The sequence below is a fragment of the Euprymna scolopes genome, chromosome 43, assembly GCF_053919585.1.
Source record: "Euprymna scolopes isolate OS-2025 chromosome 43, ASM5391958v1, whole genome shotgun sequence".
Taxonomy (NCBI): Eukaryota; Metazoa; Mollusca; class Cephalopoda; order Sepiida; family Sepiolidae; genus Euprymna; species Euprymna scolopes.
In genome coordinates, this window is record NC_136524.1 from 46,919,166 (window position 1) to 46,933,260 (window position 14,095).

At 29.2% G+C, this 14,095-nt stretch overlaps 1 protein-coding gene across 8 annotated transcripts in view; it reads right to left on the reverse strand.

Annotated features, from left to right (window-relative positions):
- Positions 1-14,095, reverse strand: part of LOC145268319 (RNA-binding protein Nova-1-like) — a 198,181-nt gene that overhangs the window by 11,820 nt on the left and 172,266 nt on the right. For all 8 annotated transcript variants that reach the window (XM_080123805.1, XM_080123803.1, XM_080123800.1 and 5 more), the window contains 2 exons: positions 6,178-6,323; positions 2,842-2,995 (listed from right to left, as the gene is read on the reverse strand). In XM_080123805.1, coding sequence (XP_079979931.1) covers positions 2,842-2,995; positions 6,178-6,323 — 300 coding nt within the window. The remainder of the gene's footprint in view (positions 1-2,841; positions 2,996-6,177; positions 6,324-14,095) is intronic.

Here is a 14,095-nt window from a genome sequence, read left to right on the forward strand (position 1 = left end):
TAAGATGATTCAACTAATATGCTGGTATTTTCTTGAGCAGAACTCTCTGATGTCACTTAAAAATTTAAGCAGTGTGTTATTTCTTTGAAAAATTATTAGTTGAAAACAGATTTTCAGGAATATGCTTTCATATTTTATTTTAAAATATAAAATTTAAATAATGATTGGCGAATCTCAGGTGAAATAAGCTAAATTCAGATCATAGCATACATACATTCTGCAGTACATGTAAAAACCAAAAGAAAAAATAGGTCATTAATTTTAAGACATTTTTTTTTTCCTAATGATCCAGTATGTATCAAGGCTAAAAAAACAATCCAAGATAAGGATTGATGAAATGGATAAATTAACAGCTGAATGATGATGAATACCATGAGAGGATTGTATTTTGTTTTTTCATAGACTTCTTAATTTAAATATAATAATTCACCAAATTCAATTAACGTGCTATAATTGTTTACTCTCAAATTACAAATACCTCAGAACAAAACAACACACTGAAGATGGAGTATACCTTTGAAATATATTTGTGATAAATTTCAAACAAGTAAAATATTTGTTTATTTTCCTAATATTACGTTGTGATTTGACTTTCAAGCGCACTTGATGCATATTTTATTAATGTGAGAGATTGTAGAATTATTTTCACAGCCAAATAATGTCACAGCTCACAAAAGCCATGACAGCCAACAAACCAGAAGTCCAAGACTGGAGTGTCACCCTCATATATCATTTGTAAATGATTCAAATCCCATAAGTATATTCATAGCACATTCATATAATTTTTTTATATATATATAGTATGTCTAACACATGTTTCATTGAATGATGTACCAAACAACTCGGAGACTGATATAAATTCATATTTAGTTTTTTTTTTTTAAATATAAAAGGACCAAAGATAGAAGAAATGGAATTCTTTTATATATATATATATATATATATATATATATATATATATATATATATATATATATATATATATATATATATAGAGAGAGAGAGAGAGAGAGAGAGATAGTTCAACTCTCATGATGTATTCACATATATTGGCAATTCTAATTTGATAAACATGTTAGTACAAGGTCTGCTGAAAAGTAACAGAACTGGGTGTGCTGTGAGATCTATGGGAGAAAGAGTGAAAATATCTCAGGGTTGTAGGCGTCTAACATATTGAAGCTTCCTGCAAACATTTCCAATTTGTTCCACATGTTTGATTAAACTTTCTCCTTTTCAGGTTGATTAAATTCATAAATATGGAGGAACCTCCGAAGAACACATAATAATGATAAAAAAAAAAAAAATCTTGACTACCCGGTCTGCTTGTGTAAAAATCATTGTATACATATGAAAAGTTTCAGCAAGTGTATGCCATGTCGGTCACGCACACATGGTTTTCATTGGCACAAGAGATTCAAAGGAGGTGCCAAGGAGATTGGAGGATGATTCCCATGAGTGGGAGGCTTTCAACACTACTAATGGTCAACGTCAAGCTAGTAAGACAGGTTTGTGCGTAGTGGGGAGTAGTTGAAAGTTTAGTTAATTCCAATTCAGTTGGACAAAAAAAAAAAAAAGAAAAAAAGACAGCAAAAGATTGCACATGCAAAACGTTTGCAGAAAAAGAAACAAAAAAAAACAAAAAAAAAACAATGGCAAGACTGGAATGATGGTCAGAAGAATCGCTACATGCAAGGGTATCTGGACATCATTGAACATTGTCGTGGAATTTGTCTTTCTTCATAGAGTCAGTACTGGCGATAAGTAGGGGCTATGACAACAGAATATTCTTATCATTGTTTTGACTCTCGAGTATATATCCGACACAATTAATCAACTGAGAACCTCATCACTCTATATAAAAGCATATAAGATATCAATGGATGCACACGCGAGAGTCAAAACAATAAAAAGAATATGCTGTTGTCATAGCCCTAGTGACAAGACAGTTTTGTTTTTAGTACAATCTAGAAACCAAGTGCTAGAATAGATATTTATATCTATTCATCACAGACGATGTGACATAAGATCAGAAGATGGAAAATAAAAAAGCCAGTTCCTTAAAGGTGGTGCAAAACGCCTGAGCAACCTCGTTAGTATTTCCGTGTAGGGACATTTCAGGCAATTAACTAACACTCTCTCAAAGTGTGAAGAAGTAAAGTTTGAAAGGGTAGATCTCATAGGCTGACATAGAACCCTACCCCAGCCAACAAAAGCAGGATCATCATCTATTTAAAAATGGTCCAGACTGTTGGAAAGATTGTTGACTGGTACGAACAACCACTTACTTAGGTAAGTAGCCTGTGGAAATTTTTAATGTTGTCAAGGCCTAAGAGAACTAGTCAGTCATAGTGATTCATATCATTAATGCGAGAGGAATCATCTAGTGAGTTCTTGCCATGGTCATAGATACTTAATCATCTACAATGAGGTCTTTGAAAAAGACGAGAGTTGTGACAGGACAAATTGTGACTGATTCACTATGACAATGCACCTCCTCATAAAGCACAAAACAGTTTCTGCTCAAGAAGAACATTGTCATGTTGAATCAATCGCCCTATTCATATGATCTTGCTAAATGTGACCTTTTCCTTTTCCTCCAAGCTCAAGGAGACACATTTTTAAGATGTAAATGTCGCCAAGAGAATCATAACGATGGACCGAGGAGTACCCGAGAACGATGTTTCTATCAATGTGTAAACGTGTGGCCTGAAGATGGGAATAATCCACCTAGTTTGTTATTTCGAATTGTAATAAGTCATTTGAGAAACCAGTCTCATTATTATTTAGACACACCTAGTATGTAAGCATATTACAAAGAATCCAATATTACAATCAACTTACCAGCAACTGTAACACACCGTTCTGGCAAATTAGTTTCCTTGGACTTCTGGGATATCTGAACATAAGCCCCACTTTCTTCTTTAATCTGTTTGATATAAATTCCACCTTTCCCTATAATCATTCCTGCAGTGCTGTTAGGAACCAAAATCTTCACCTGATGAAACAAAAAAAAAATCATAAAAGCACAGATTCAGCTTTATAAATTATAGTTTATATCAAATCTTTTCAGATTTATAAAAAAGAAATCATAAAAGAATATAGATTCAGCTTTATAAATAATAGTTTATATCAAATCTTTTCAGATTTATAAAATAAAAAACCATAAAAGCATATAGATTCAGCTTTATAAATTATAGTTTATATCAAATCTTTTCAGATTTAAAAAAAATCATAAAAGCATATAGATTCAGCTTTATAAATTATAGTTTATATCAAATCTTTTCAGATTTAAAAAAAAATCATAAAAGCATATAGATTCAGCTTTATAAATTATAGTTTATATCAAATCTCCAGATTTATATATATAAAAAAAAAATAGATATTGAAGGATATTTTTCTTTAGCTTCAATTAAAAAATTTTTTTTTAATATAGATGAGGAATTATTATTTTGAGATGAGTATTATTTAGACTTTTTTTAGACTGTTATTCTCATCCTGGTTGCTATTTTTTACGTTTCGGTTGATGTCAGTGCTACACCTTTTAAAACCAGAAAATTCTTATGCTTAACGCTTATACAGAACTTATACAGAATTTTGAAATAAACTACCATGGTGATAGATTGTTCTTATCTCGTTAGCCGTGATTGGGTAGAAAGGTTAATTTATATATTTATTTCTTGGTTATTATTGCCTGAACTTTCAACCTACAGAAGTCTATCAGTTTGAACTGACTGATACTTAACACCTTCCTCTGTTGTGCCATGGGCTCAAGTTTGAAAAGACACACTACAAAAGAGGGCGGAGATAACATTAGCTGAAATGTTGCAAAAATAACAACCAAGATTAGAACAGTGGGGGGTGGGAATAATAAAAGTACTCAAACTCCTTAAGAAATAAATTTCACACATATAAAAAAAAATCTTTGATTTAATGAAGAAAAGAAATTTACGTTTAAATCCGTTTAAAATTAAAAAAAAAAAAAAATCTTTTGTTCACTCCCAAACAAACCATATTACTATTGAAGGATTACTGTGATAGCGGCCAGATTTATATAGAGACAACCTAGGTGGGGAGTTGTGTAGCTAGATGTGTGTTTACATTGCATTTAAATTTATGCACGTCGGTATAGTCAGTGAAATATTGCGCTGGGAGAGAATTCCAAAGGCTATCAGTTTGATAAAAAAAAAAAAAAAAAAAAAAAAAAATAGAGCCTTTGAGTATCTGGAGACCTTTAAAGTGAAGGGGATTTGGCTGATTATGAGGTTGGCTGAGGAGTATTTACTTTGAGGGGGCAACGCAGTAACAAGTTTGTCGGAGTGCATTTCATTGAAATATTTGTAAAACAAAGCTTTAGAATATTAAATAGAAAGAAAGAAAATGAGTAATATAGACTTTTTAAAAACTCATTAACACCTCAAACAAAAAATATTACCACTTGAAACTTAAGAGGCTACTATTTGAGGTCAGGGATTTGTGGGAAGTTGAGTAGTGTTTATATTACATTTATACTTCTACAGGTTAGCACAAGTCAGGGAAGTAGGAAACAGGTAGGGAATTCCGATGTCTAGCAGTCCGAAGAAAGAAACTATTAAGGTAGAAGGCTTTCTGGCATCAACAGTAAAGGGATGGAATTTTACTACTTGTAGGATTAATCAGGGATATGTACATTGAGGGGGCACAAGTGCTATGAGTTCATCAGAACACATTCCATTGATATACTTGTAAAACAGGTATAGGAATAGAGTTGTAGTTTTTGTCTTTTTAGTTTTTTGTTCACAGGGCTTTAAAGATAGACCACAACAACCATATATATATATGAAATAGGCTTCTCTAAATACCCTAGATAATGCAGTTTCATCATTATATATACATGATGATGAAACTACATTACCTAGAGTATTTAGAGAAGCCTATTTCATTTTGATTAAAGAGGATACAACACTAGTGTGGCATCTACGCTCACATTTGACATCAATAAAAAGAAAATGTTTTACTTTATTTTTTTTTTTTATAAATTGAAAATTATAGAATTTAAAATGTAAAAGAAATCTTAATAAAAGGTCCAGGGCTGGAAAAATGCACAGAGGTCCTTATTGATTCCCAGGAAATACAGAGTATACTTTAAGAGAGGGTGTGTATGTTAAAGCCTATAAATTTATTGAAAATTTCTTTTTTAATTAATGTCATTGTACCATGCCAATCCCAATCAATACAGATAATATCGTTGGTTTACTACACCCAACATTAAACATAATACGTAAAAAGAATGATGAAAATGTAATATGGTGTTATGGGCTGGAAACAAAAGCACATATGCTTCCTCATTCCATCTCAGACAATGTCAGATGTTTCTGTTAGTGTATATATATATAGTCTTTGAAGTTTTTAACATTTGAAACCATACAAAAATTTACTTTTTATCATTCGTTAAAAAAAAACAAACAAAAAAAAAACATCTAGTCAGTAAGTCATTTAATCACCTGCAATCACTGCATCAACTCTCTCGAATTTACTATAATACCAATTTTTTTTATTTTTTAAGGGATCATCAGTTGTTTACCATGAAACACTGTTTCGGGGATTTAAAAACAAATATATATATATATATATATATATTACGTTTCTGAATTTTTGAGAGAAGGATTGGTTATTCATATTATGTGAATTCTCTGACTACTATTCTTACTTTGAGTATCATTTTCACAATGTTTTGGGCGATGTAACCTCGGACTTTCTTCAGGTGTATCTTGTCAAACTCCGGAATTTAGATGGACTTGCTAACGGAACCCTGTATTTACTTTATTTAATTACTTAAGACCTCTGTCCAGTTATGGCTGCTGGAACGAGAGCATACTACCCTTGTTAAGTAAATAAAGGGTTCCGTTCGAAATTCTGTTCAAATTTCCAAGTTTAAAAAGATACACCTGGAGAAAGGTCAGAGGTCACATTGCCTGAAAAGTTGTGAAAATGACACTCAAGATGGGAATAGTAGTCCGAAGAATCCAACTAATATATATATATAAATATATACACGCATACAGAGAAAATAATTATAGAATTATTAAAAAGTTTTCACCTTGATAAATGAATTATTACAGATAATCTGAAATCATAAACCAAAACAAAAAACTTTTATTTGAAGTGATCAGCAACAGTAAAAAGGGATACAAGCTTTACCTGTCGGTGCCGTTCATAAGTGCTTTTATTTTCATCTAATTTTGGATTGGGTTCTGGCTTTTCCCTGATTTTTTCCATTATAAAGATATGGACTTTTCGGACAGCATCAACTGAACCAGTAATAAGACACACCCGTTCTGACGTCCCTGAAAAAATAATTGAAATTAAACAATGACCTTGAAAAAAAAAAAAACAAAAAAAAAAACTAGTTGAAATTAAACAATGACCTTGAAGGGCAAATGGAGATAAAGTTAAAGAGCATTCATAAAATGTTATGTGATTAATTACTCAGAACTCAAATCACACTCATCAGCCTTATTACTTTTTTTAGAATAAAGTTTATATATATATATATATATATATATATATATATATATATATATATATATATATATATATATATATATATATATATGTATACACCTTTTGATAGTAACAGATATATATTTTTAATGTATATATCCAATAAAGTTGTTTTAAAAAAAATTGATAGATTTATTTAAGCTCAATAAAATGGGATTGCATTTTAGGAGTATATCTCATTTGTAAACAATTCCAGTATCACAAATATACTTATGTAACATCTATATTTTATTGCTTGTATTGTACGTCTTATACAACTAATAAAATAATATCTTACATAAATATGCATGTAATATTGGAATTGTTTACAAATGAGATTTTATATATATATTCTTGTTCAAAACATTCTTTTTTCATATGATCATTTCCACTGTAAAATATAATATGGTAGAAACGATTGTATGGAAAAAAATATTTTGAACAAGAATCTTAGGACCTATTACTCCATTATTAAAGCTTTAGTAATAGTCCTAATTGAGATTTCAATGTTTTTGTTTGTGAAAGTTTATAGTATAATATATACGCACACACACATATATATATATATATATATATATATATATATATATATATATATATATATATAAGGTTTTAACTAATTTGAAAGAAATTCAGACCAAGATTTTTTTAAAAACTGTTTTAAAGCCAATGATTACTTTACAAAAAAAATTTTCCAATTTATCATTAAACTGAATACTTCTAATCAGAAATTCTGTAAAACAGTCCCATACGATGTAGATAAAATATTTTTATTAATTAAATGCGTATTATACAAACAATACCTATAAAATATACTTTATCAATAAATACTTGTAAATTTCTATAAAATATTACCTTCCTTCTGGTGTTTGTATATAGGTTTTTATTTAACCCATAACATACAAAAAAATCCTTGCTTATATGTAAATAAAAAAAAAAATGAATAAAAGCTAAAAATGATTTTACATTAAAACTTGATTATTTGTTCATTTTTCGCTATAGAGATGGAGGGGTATCTGCTGCTCTCCTATTTCCCTATAAAAATCATATTGGAAAAAATACTTTATCTGATTTGATATTCTACCAAGTGCACATGGAGATGAGCGAGCGAGAAAAAGGGAGATAAACATCACAAAAAAACCCCTTCCTATCCGTATTTCGCTTGACATTATCAAGCACATGACACTTTAAGCTTTTAACACAAACATAAAGTAGACAAAGAAAAAGACAAATTATACATTTCTGATTACCAATTTTTTTAACCCAAAGGATTTCCCTATATATTATTCTTATTGGAATCCTTTGAAGATGAGAATAACAGGTTGCAAAAAAGACTGAAAGGGATTTCCTGTGGCCAAATTGATCTATTATATTTTTTATTGTTTTAAGTAAAAATGATTGATTTTTTTAAAAAAATTTTTAAGATTAATGCATAAAGATCAGTTTTTTGTTAACTGTTCTGTTGTTGAACAAGAAACAAAAACTGAATTTAAGAATTTAACGTTGCTGAAGATAAATCAATCTGTTCATCATATGATCCAATACTTGTTTGTGTATGATCTAGCCAAGTTTACAATTAGATGTATTAATGAAACAAATTCTACGTTTATAAAAAGATTGAAAGTTGGTTTAACTTTATCAACATATATACATATAGGCACATGCACAACTATATTTTGTATGATAGTATAATCAAGTCTTTGAAGTAACTCCTTCCTCGCCTTTCTGTACATAATCATTTAAACAGTTTTCTTATGAGACATTTTCATTGGCTAATCGACATAATTAGTAATAGATTTGACCAATTGCTGTGCTTGTTCCATATTAATGGATGTTAGTCATCAAATCTGGCAAACTAAAGTAGAATGGTGCCTTATTCAGAAATGTAGATTAAAATTATTAATGAATAATCATGCCTAAACCAAGGAAAAGTTGCCAAGATGTCCACAACAAGCAATAATACTCACATAGACTTAAGAACTCCCACATCATGATACAAAGTGATCGATCACATTCGATTTATAGACAGATACACAGTGTACCTCTAGCTTCTGCTTGCAATTGGCAGACTTTTTACTGTTTGTGTAGCAAGAATTTTTTTTACAGGGACAGGTTGCTAGCTTGAAGCCAAACAACTAACACTTCAAAAGGAGACTGTAAGTGGAGGAAGCCTCTGTTGGAGTTGCAAACTAATCGCCACAGATGAGGATATGGATCACTTTCAAGTCCTAGAACAGAGGTTTCAGTCAGTCGTTTGTCAATGAAACTTGTATCAACACTGCCCTCTCACATGGTTGGACCACTAACTGAAGGGGTGTAACGGAATATGGCACTTGGAGTCACACATGATAGATTCAAAGAATAGGTGAGGACCAGGGGTGATTGGCTACCTACAGATGGCTGCATGTGTCACTAATCAAAAGGTGATATCCTTATATCAATAATATTCACAAACAAAAAGCAAAACAGAATAACCTGATTTTAAATGCTTTTATTGATTTTTTTTATTTTTTCATAAAACAGGCTGCAAGATAATTTTTATTTAATTTAAAAAAAAAAAAAAAAAAAGAGGAAAAATTTATATTCAATGACAATATATAAAGATAATATAATTAATTATGAAGTTTTTTTTTTTTTTCTTTTTAGGAAATGAAATAATCCATTTTTTAGTCTTGTCTTTAGGAGAGAAAAAAAAATAACATAACTTTTTTTTAAATAAGAATATGAATTATTATAAAATTATATTTTAACTTTATTCAAAATAGAGACAAAATAATGGATATTTTAATTTATTATAAATACTACTTTTCTTTTGAGAAATATAAAAATTTTAATTCTATTTTTGAAAAGCAACAATAATAAGATGCATTTTGAAAGAATTAGAGTCAGTAACTGTATAGGAATCGGGAATTTAGAATGGAATTAATAATTGTATAGGAATCGGGAATTTAGAATGGAATTAATAATTGTAATGGAATTGAGAAAAATATTGGTATCATCCCATCACTAGTCAATGCTAAACCTTTTCCTTAATATTTTGTTTTTAAGTTATTTTTTCATTCAATATTCTAAATTTTATTCGGATGCAATCAAATCAAATGCTTCATTTGAAACCAACTGGGCTACTTAATCATACTTTTCACATTAATTAACCTGACACCTTCTAGTAAAACTTCCAAATTTATATTAAAAAACACAGTATTTTAAAAGAAAAAAAAGGTATGTTTGTTTTAATAAAGAAAACGTAAGAAAATTTAAGTTTTTACATTTATTTTAATATAAAAAAAATGACATTTTTTTCCCCACTAAACATTTACACAAAGCGACATTCTTTTTATTTCTATTTTTATGCCAACAAAAAACAGACAGAAATTCTTTCTTCTTTTTTTTTTTTTAACTTTCTATTACCTTCATGGATTTCTCAAATAAACAATAATAATTCAACAAACTCATTAATTACCCACCCGCAACCTCTCTCTCTCTCTCTTCCTCTCTCAAAAACATTCTTTTTGGTTTATTTAAAAAGTTAGACTTTTATATAAAAGAAAAATGAAAAGGGATTATTTTTTTTCCTCCATTGTTTTCACTCCTAAACAAAACAAAAAAACATTGCTTTCACCAAACATCTCCATTATCACATCAACAAAAACAGGTCAGGAATTAAAAAAATTTTTTTTATTATTATCTTCAAACATTTTTTAGCAAGTTAATAATAATTCAACGAATTCATTAATTATTTATTACTGAAATGAATCTTTCTGGCAATAAATGAATACATAAAAAATGTATATAGTTTGCAGTTTCATTTAGTATTCAATATGGATGCCGGCATTCGTGACCAATTTCTCAAGCTGCCTGGAAACCAAATCAACTAATTTGACAAGAACAAAAAATCATTATCAAATGAAATTGTTGCACTTGTCACAAATATGAAAATTGCAAATGATGTCAAACATCTGTAGTCTCTGTAAGGTATAGCCTCCGTTCAGTCTTGAAAGACAATAGATATTTTTTGTAATGAAGGCTGCACATGTAATTGTGAAGCAAAAATTGCACAATCACCAACCAGACCTCTCCTGAATTTGCATTGATTGAATCCAGTGGCAAAGAGAAGTCCAGGAGGATTGGAAACAATGCTGAAATAAGCAGAGATCATATATAACACCCAGTATTCTGAAATGATTACTATTTTTCAGCTGACCAGGCACAACATTGCTTAACTTTAATGATCTGATGGGAATCAATGTGTCAGTGTGATTATATCAGACATTAACGAACACACAGACACACAACTCATTAACTCTTTCAAATTATCGTCTGCTCATCAAATACCAATGTATAAACGTATTCATTTAAATATTCTAAACTTTTCTCACTGAACTTTCTTTCTACAATGAAAACAAGTGAACATTGGTTCTTATTAATAACTTTTAATGAAATATAATTTGTATAAATGTGTGAGAAAGTTTTGATCACGATTTTTCAGACCTGTGGATAATTTATGGTACTTAAATTACCGACTCTGACTTCTTTGATATTTCAGCTAAAGAATCCAAATTGTTTTACAAGGATTCTAAAAATATCAACAAATATTTTGTTTTACATATCTATGTTAGCTTCCAGTTTTAAACATATATAAAATATATTTTTTGTGTGGATAGATGATTTTTAATTCATCATTTTGCTTGTGTTTATTGTATAACATTTCTCTTGCTTTCTCACATTTAAGTACACAGAGTTTCTTTGTTTTTGTTTTTTTAGAGGCAGAAAACTAAATTCACAACTCTTGTTTAATTGCAGTTTTGGCAACTATCGGTTGCAAATGGCAAAAGTTAATCTTTTGAATAAATCATATATTCGTATTATAAAAATATTTTGTATGATAATTAAAAAGAAAAAAAAAAAAGAAAAATTCTGTGATTTATTTTCATTTAAAGTTCGCCTCTAAAAAGAAAACCTTATACAAACGTAAAAACAGTTTTCACTAAAAATCTTTTAAAATCCAAATTGGAGCCCCTAAAAAGGGACCAGGACTTCCAAACTAGTGTTGCAGATGTGTAACAATTTTAATTTTAATTAAATCCAAACTAGTGTTGCAGATGTGTAACAATTTTAATGTATTTGATCAATAAATAATTTATTTTTTGACAAGAACAGGTGAAGAAGCGCTCTTTATAAACTTTCCATTAGCAAGCTACAAAGGTTACACACCCTCCCACGCCGCATATTGACATTGTAACAATGGTAGAAAAAATAGTAAGAAAAAATTAAGTTGAATTTTTCAAGTGGCAACAATATAATTTGGTTAATTTGAGCAGCCATAAAAATAGTAAAAATATATTGTCTAATTTTTTATATTTTTGTTAATTAAAATCTGAAAAAAAGATTAATTAAGAACGTAATTCTTCAAAGATTATTGTCTTATTTGGAGATAACAGCGACAAAATTCTAAGAGTTTTCAGCCTAGAATTGAATCAAAGAGAAACTAGCAACAGAATTGTCCAACAAACAAACATGTAACGTTTTTTTGTTTTTATTTAAATAAAGTATAAAAAAGGTCATTAAAAAGTAGATTTTCATTTCAATAATTTCATAAACATTTTTATTTTAAAATTTCAAATAAAAATTAAAATTTAAAAAAAGGACTAATTGTGTTCTTTTTATCTTTTTATAATTTTGTTAATATTTTTGTATATTTTTCAATAATGTCCTTTTCTAATATTTTATTTCAATAAATCGCTTCACAATAGAAATACTGAAGAACAATAAAAGTGCAGGAACTGATTTGCTTTGTCACCGCTTCCGGTAGCCCCGCACAGAAAATTAGGAAAGATGTTAGATGATTATGAACAACAATTTGTGTTTTCTCATGGCATGGTGTCACTAGAAAAGTAAAGTGATCTAAGAATTAAAAATTTTCACAAAAACAAATGTGATTAAAATATTTTATTAAATGATTAATTTTTTTTTTTTAAGACTTTAAATTTTTTTTCCTTTCATTTTGCTAGTGTAATATCACTCTGGGGAGTCGGCTTCTCAAGAAATCTGATTTTATTATAATTTTATTAATGGATAGTGTCATACTCTAAACATTTCCAAGGTATACATCCTTTTCAAAAATATTACCACTCAATCTGTAGTGTGTTATAGTATTATTATATGTTTAAATTTAAATGTTTTTCCTTATATTTATAATAATAAGAAAATGTAAACCTAATTACACAGTGTAAAACGTTATTTCATATTTATAAGAATCTATGATGGCGATGATAGCCCGTTCATGTCAAATAAAGACCTTAAAAATTATCAAGATTTGCAGCATAGAATATGAACATATGTGTAAGCGAAAAACGTTTTAGCTAAAACTAGTGAGAGGGAGGGGAGGCTTTTATTGGGCATAAAATACGCTTAAATATGATGTTTTAATCTGTCCAGATTTCATTATCATTATGGAGTCATGATTTAAAAAAAAAAAAAAAAAAAAAAAAAAAAAGTATTTAGGTGCCATCAGCTAGAATCGAAACCGAAACTGTAGCATTCAAAGCTGGTAACATTGCCACTGTACTAACGTGACCATAAAAACCGATTAAAAATAAAAAATAAACTAAGATGAATGTATAAAAATGTTTAATGATTTTTTTTCAATTTTGACCCCTTAAAAACAATTTTAACCGGCTAAAAACTTATAAAAGAACGGCTTGTAAAAAATCCAATCATTTGAGGCCCCCTAGCACTGCTTTGCGACTTTTAGTTTTTGAGGAGATAGAGTTTGAAAATATGGAGACTGACAAACAGACATGTAGCTGCTTATATATTAAATTACAGTAAACAATTGTATGAAATACATTAATTGCAAAAATAGGTAGGAAACTATTGAAACTTTATTTTTGTTCTTTTTTACTAAGGTGGTCCTGGATATGACCTTAAACTATATCCGATCGTGAGGCCCCAGCTTGCGGGCTTTGGGGAATGTGGAGCCACCTTTTAATTGCCATTGCTCCCAGGTCCACTCTGACCCAAAGTGGTAGTACTTGTTAGGGTTTCAACTATGGGTTGAATAGAAACCGACTTGAAAAACAAATATATTCTATCAAAAAATTATTCTTCAAAATCACTGGGTTTGGCGTTAAATAACCTGAAAAGGGTTGATATGCCATAAAACAAAAACAACCAACCAACTTTTTTACTAAGGACATAAGCGGATACTTCTGTTCAGGTGAGTAAAACAAAATGCTTCCACGCTAACAGTATTCTTAGCCGGAATAAGTATTTTCAGAAATAAACAAACTATAAAAAACAGTTTGGATCAAATGCTAATATATCAGACAGATTTGAGAATCTTACAACATTTTATATATATATATATATATATATATATATATATATATATATATATATATATATATATAAGTAAGAATGTATGTGTATACTCAACGAATGTTTGATCTCCACACTAAAAATTGGTATATAGGGTATTGAGACATGTGAAAAACATTAATTGATTTTCATCTGGAAAAAAAGGCTGCTAAAAGGGTCAAAAAAGAAAATTTGGTATGTGGGAGTCATCAGATTTTTA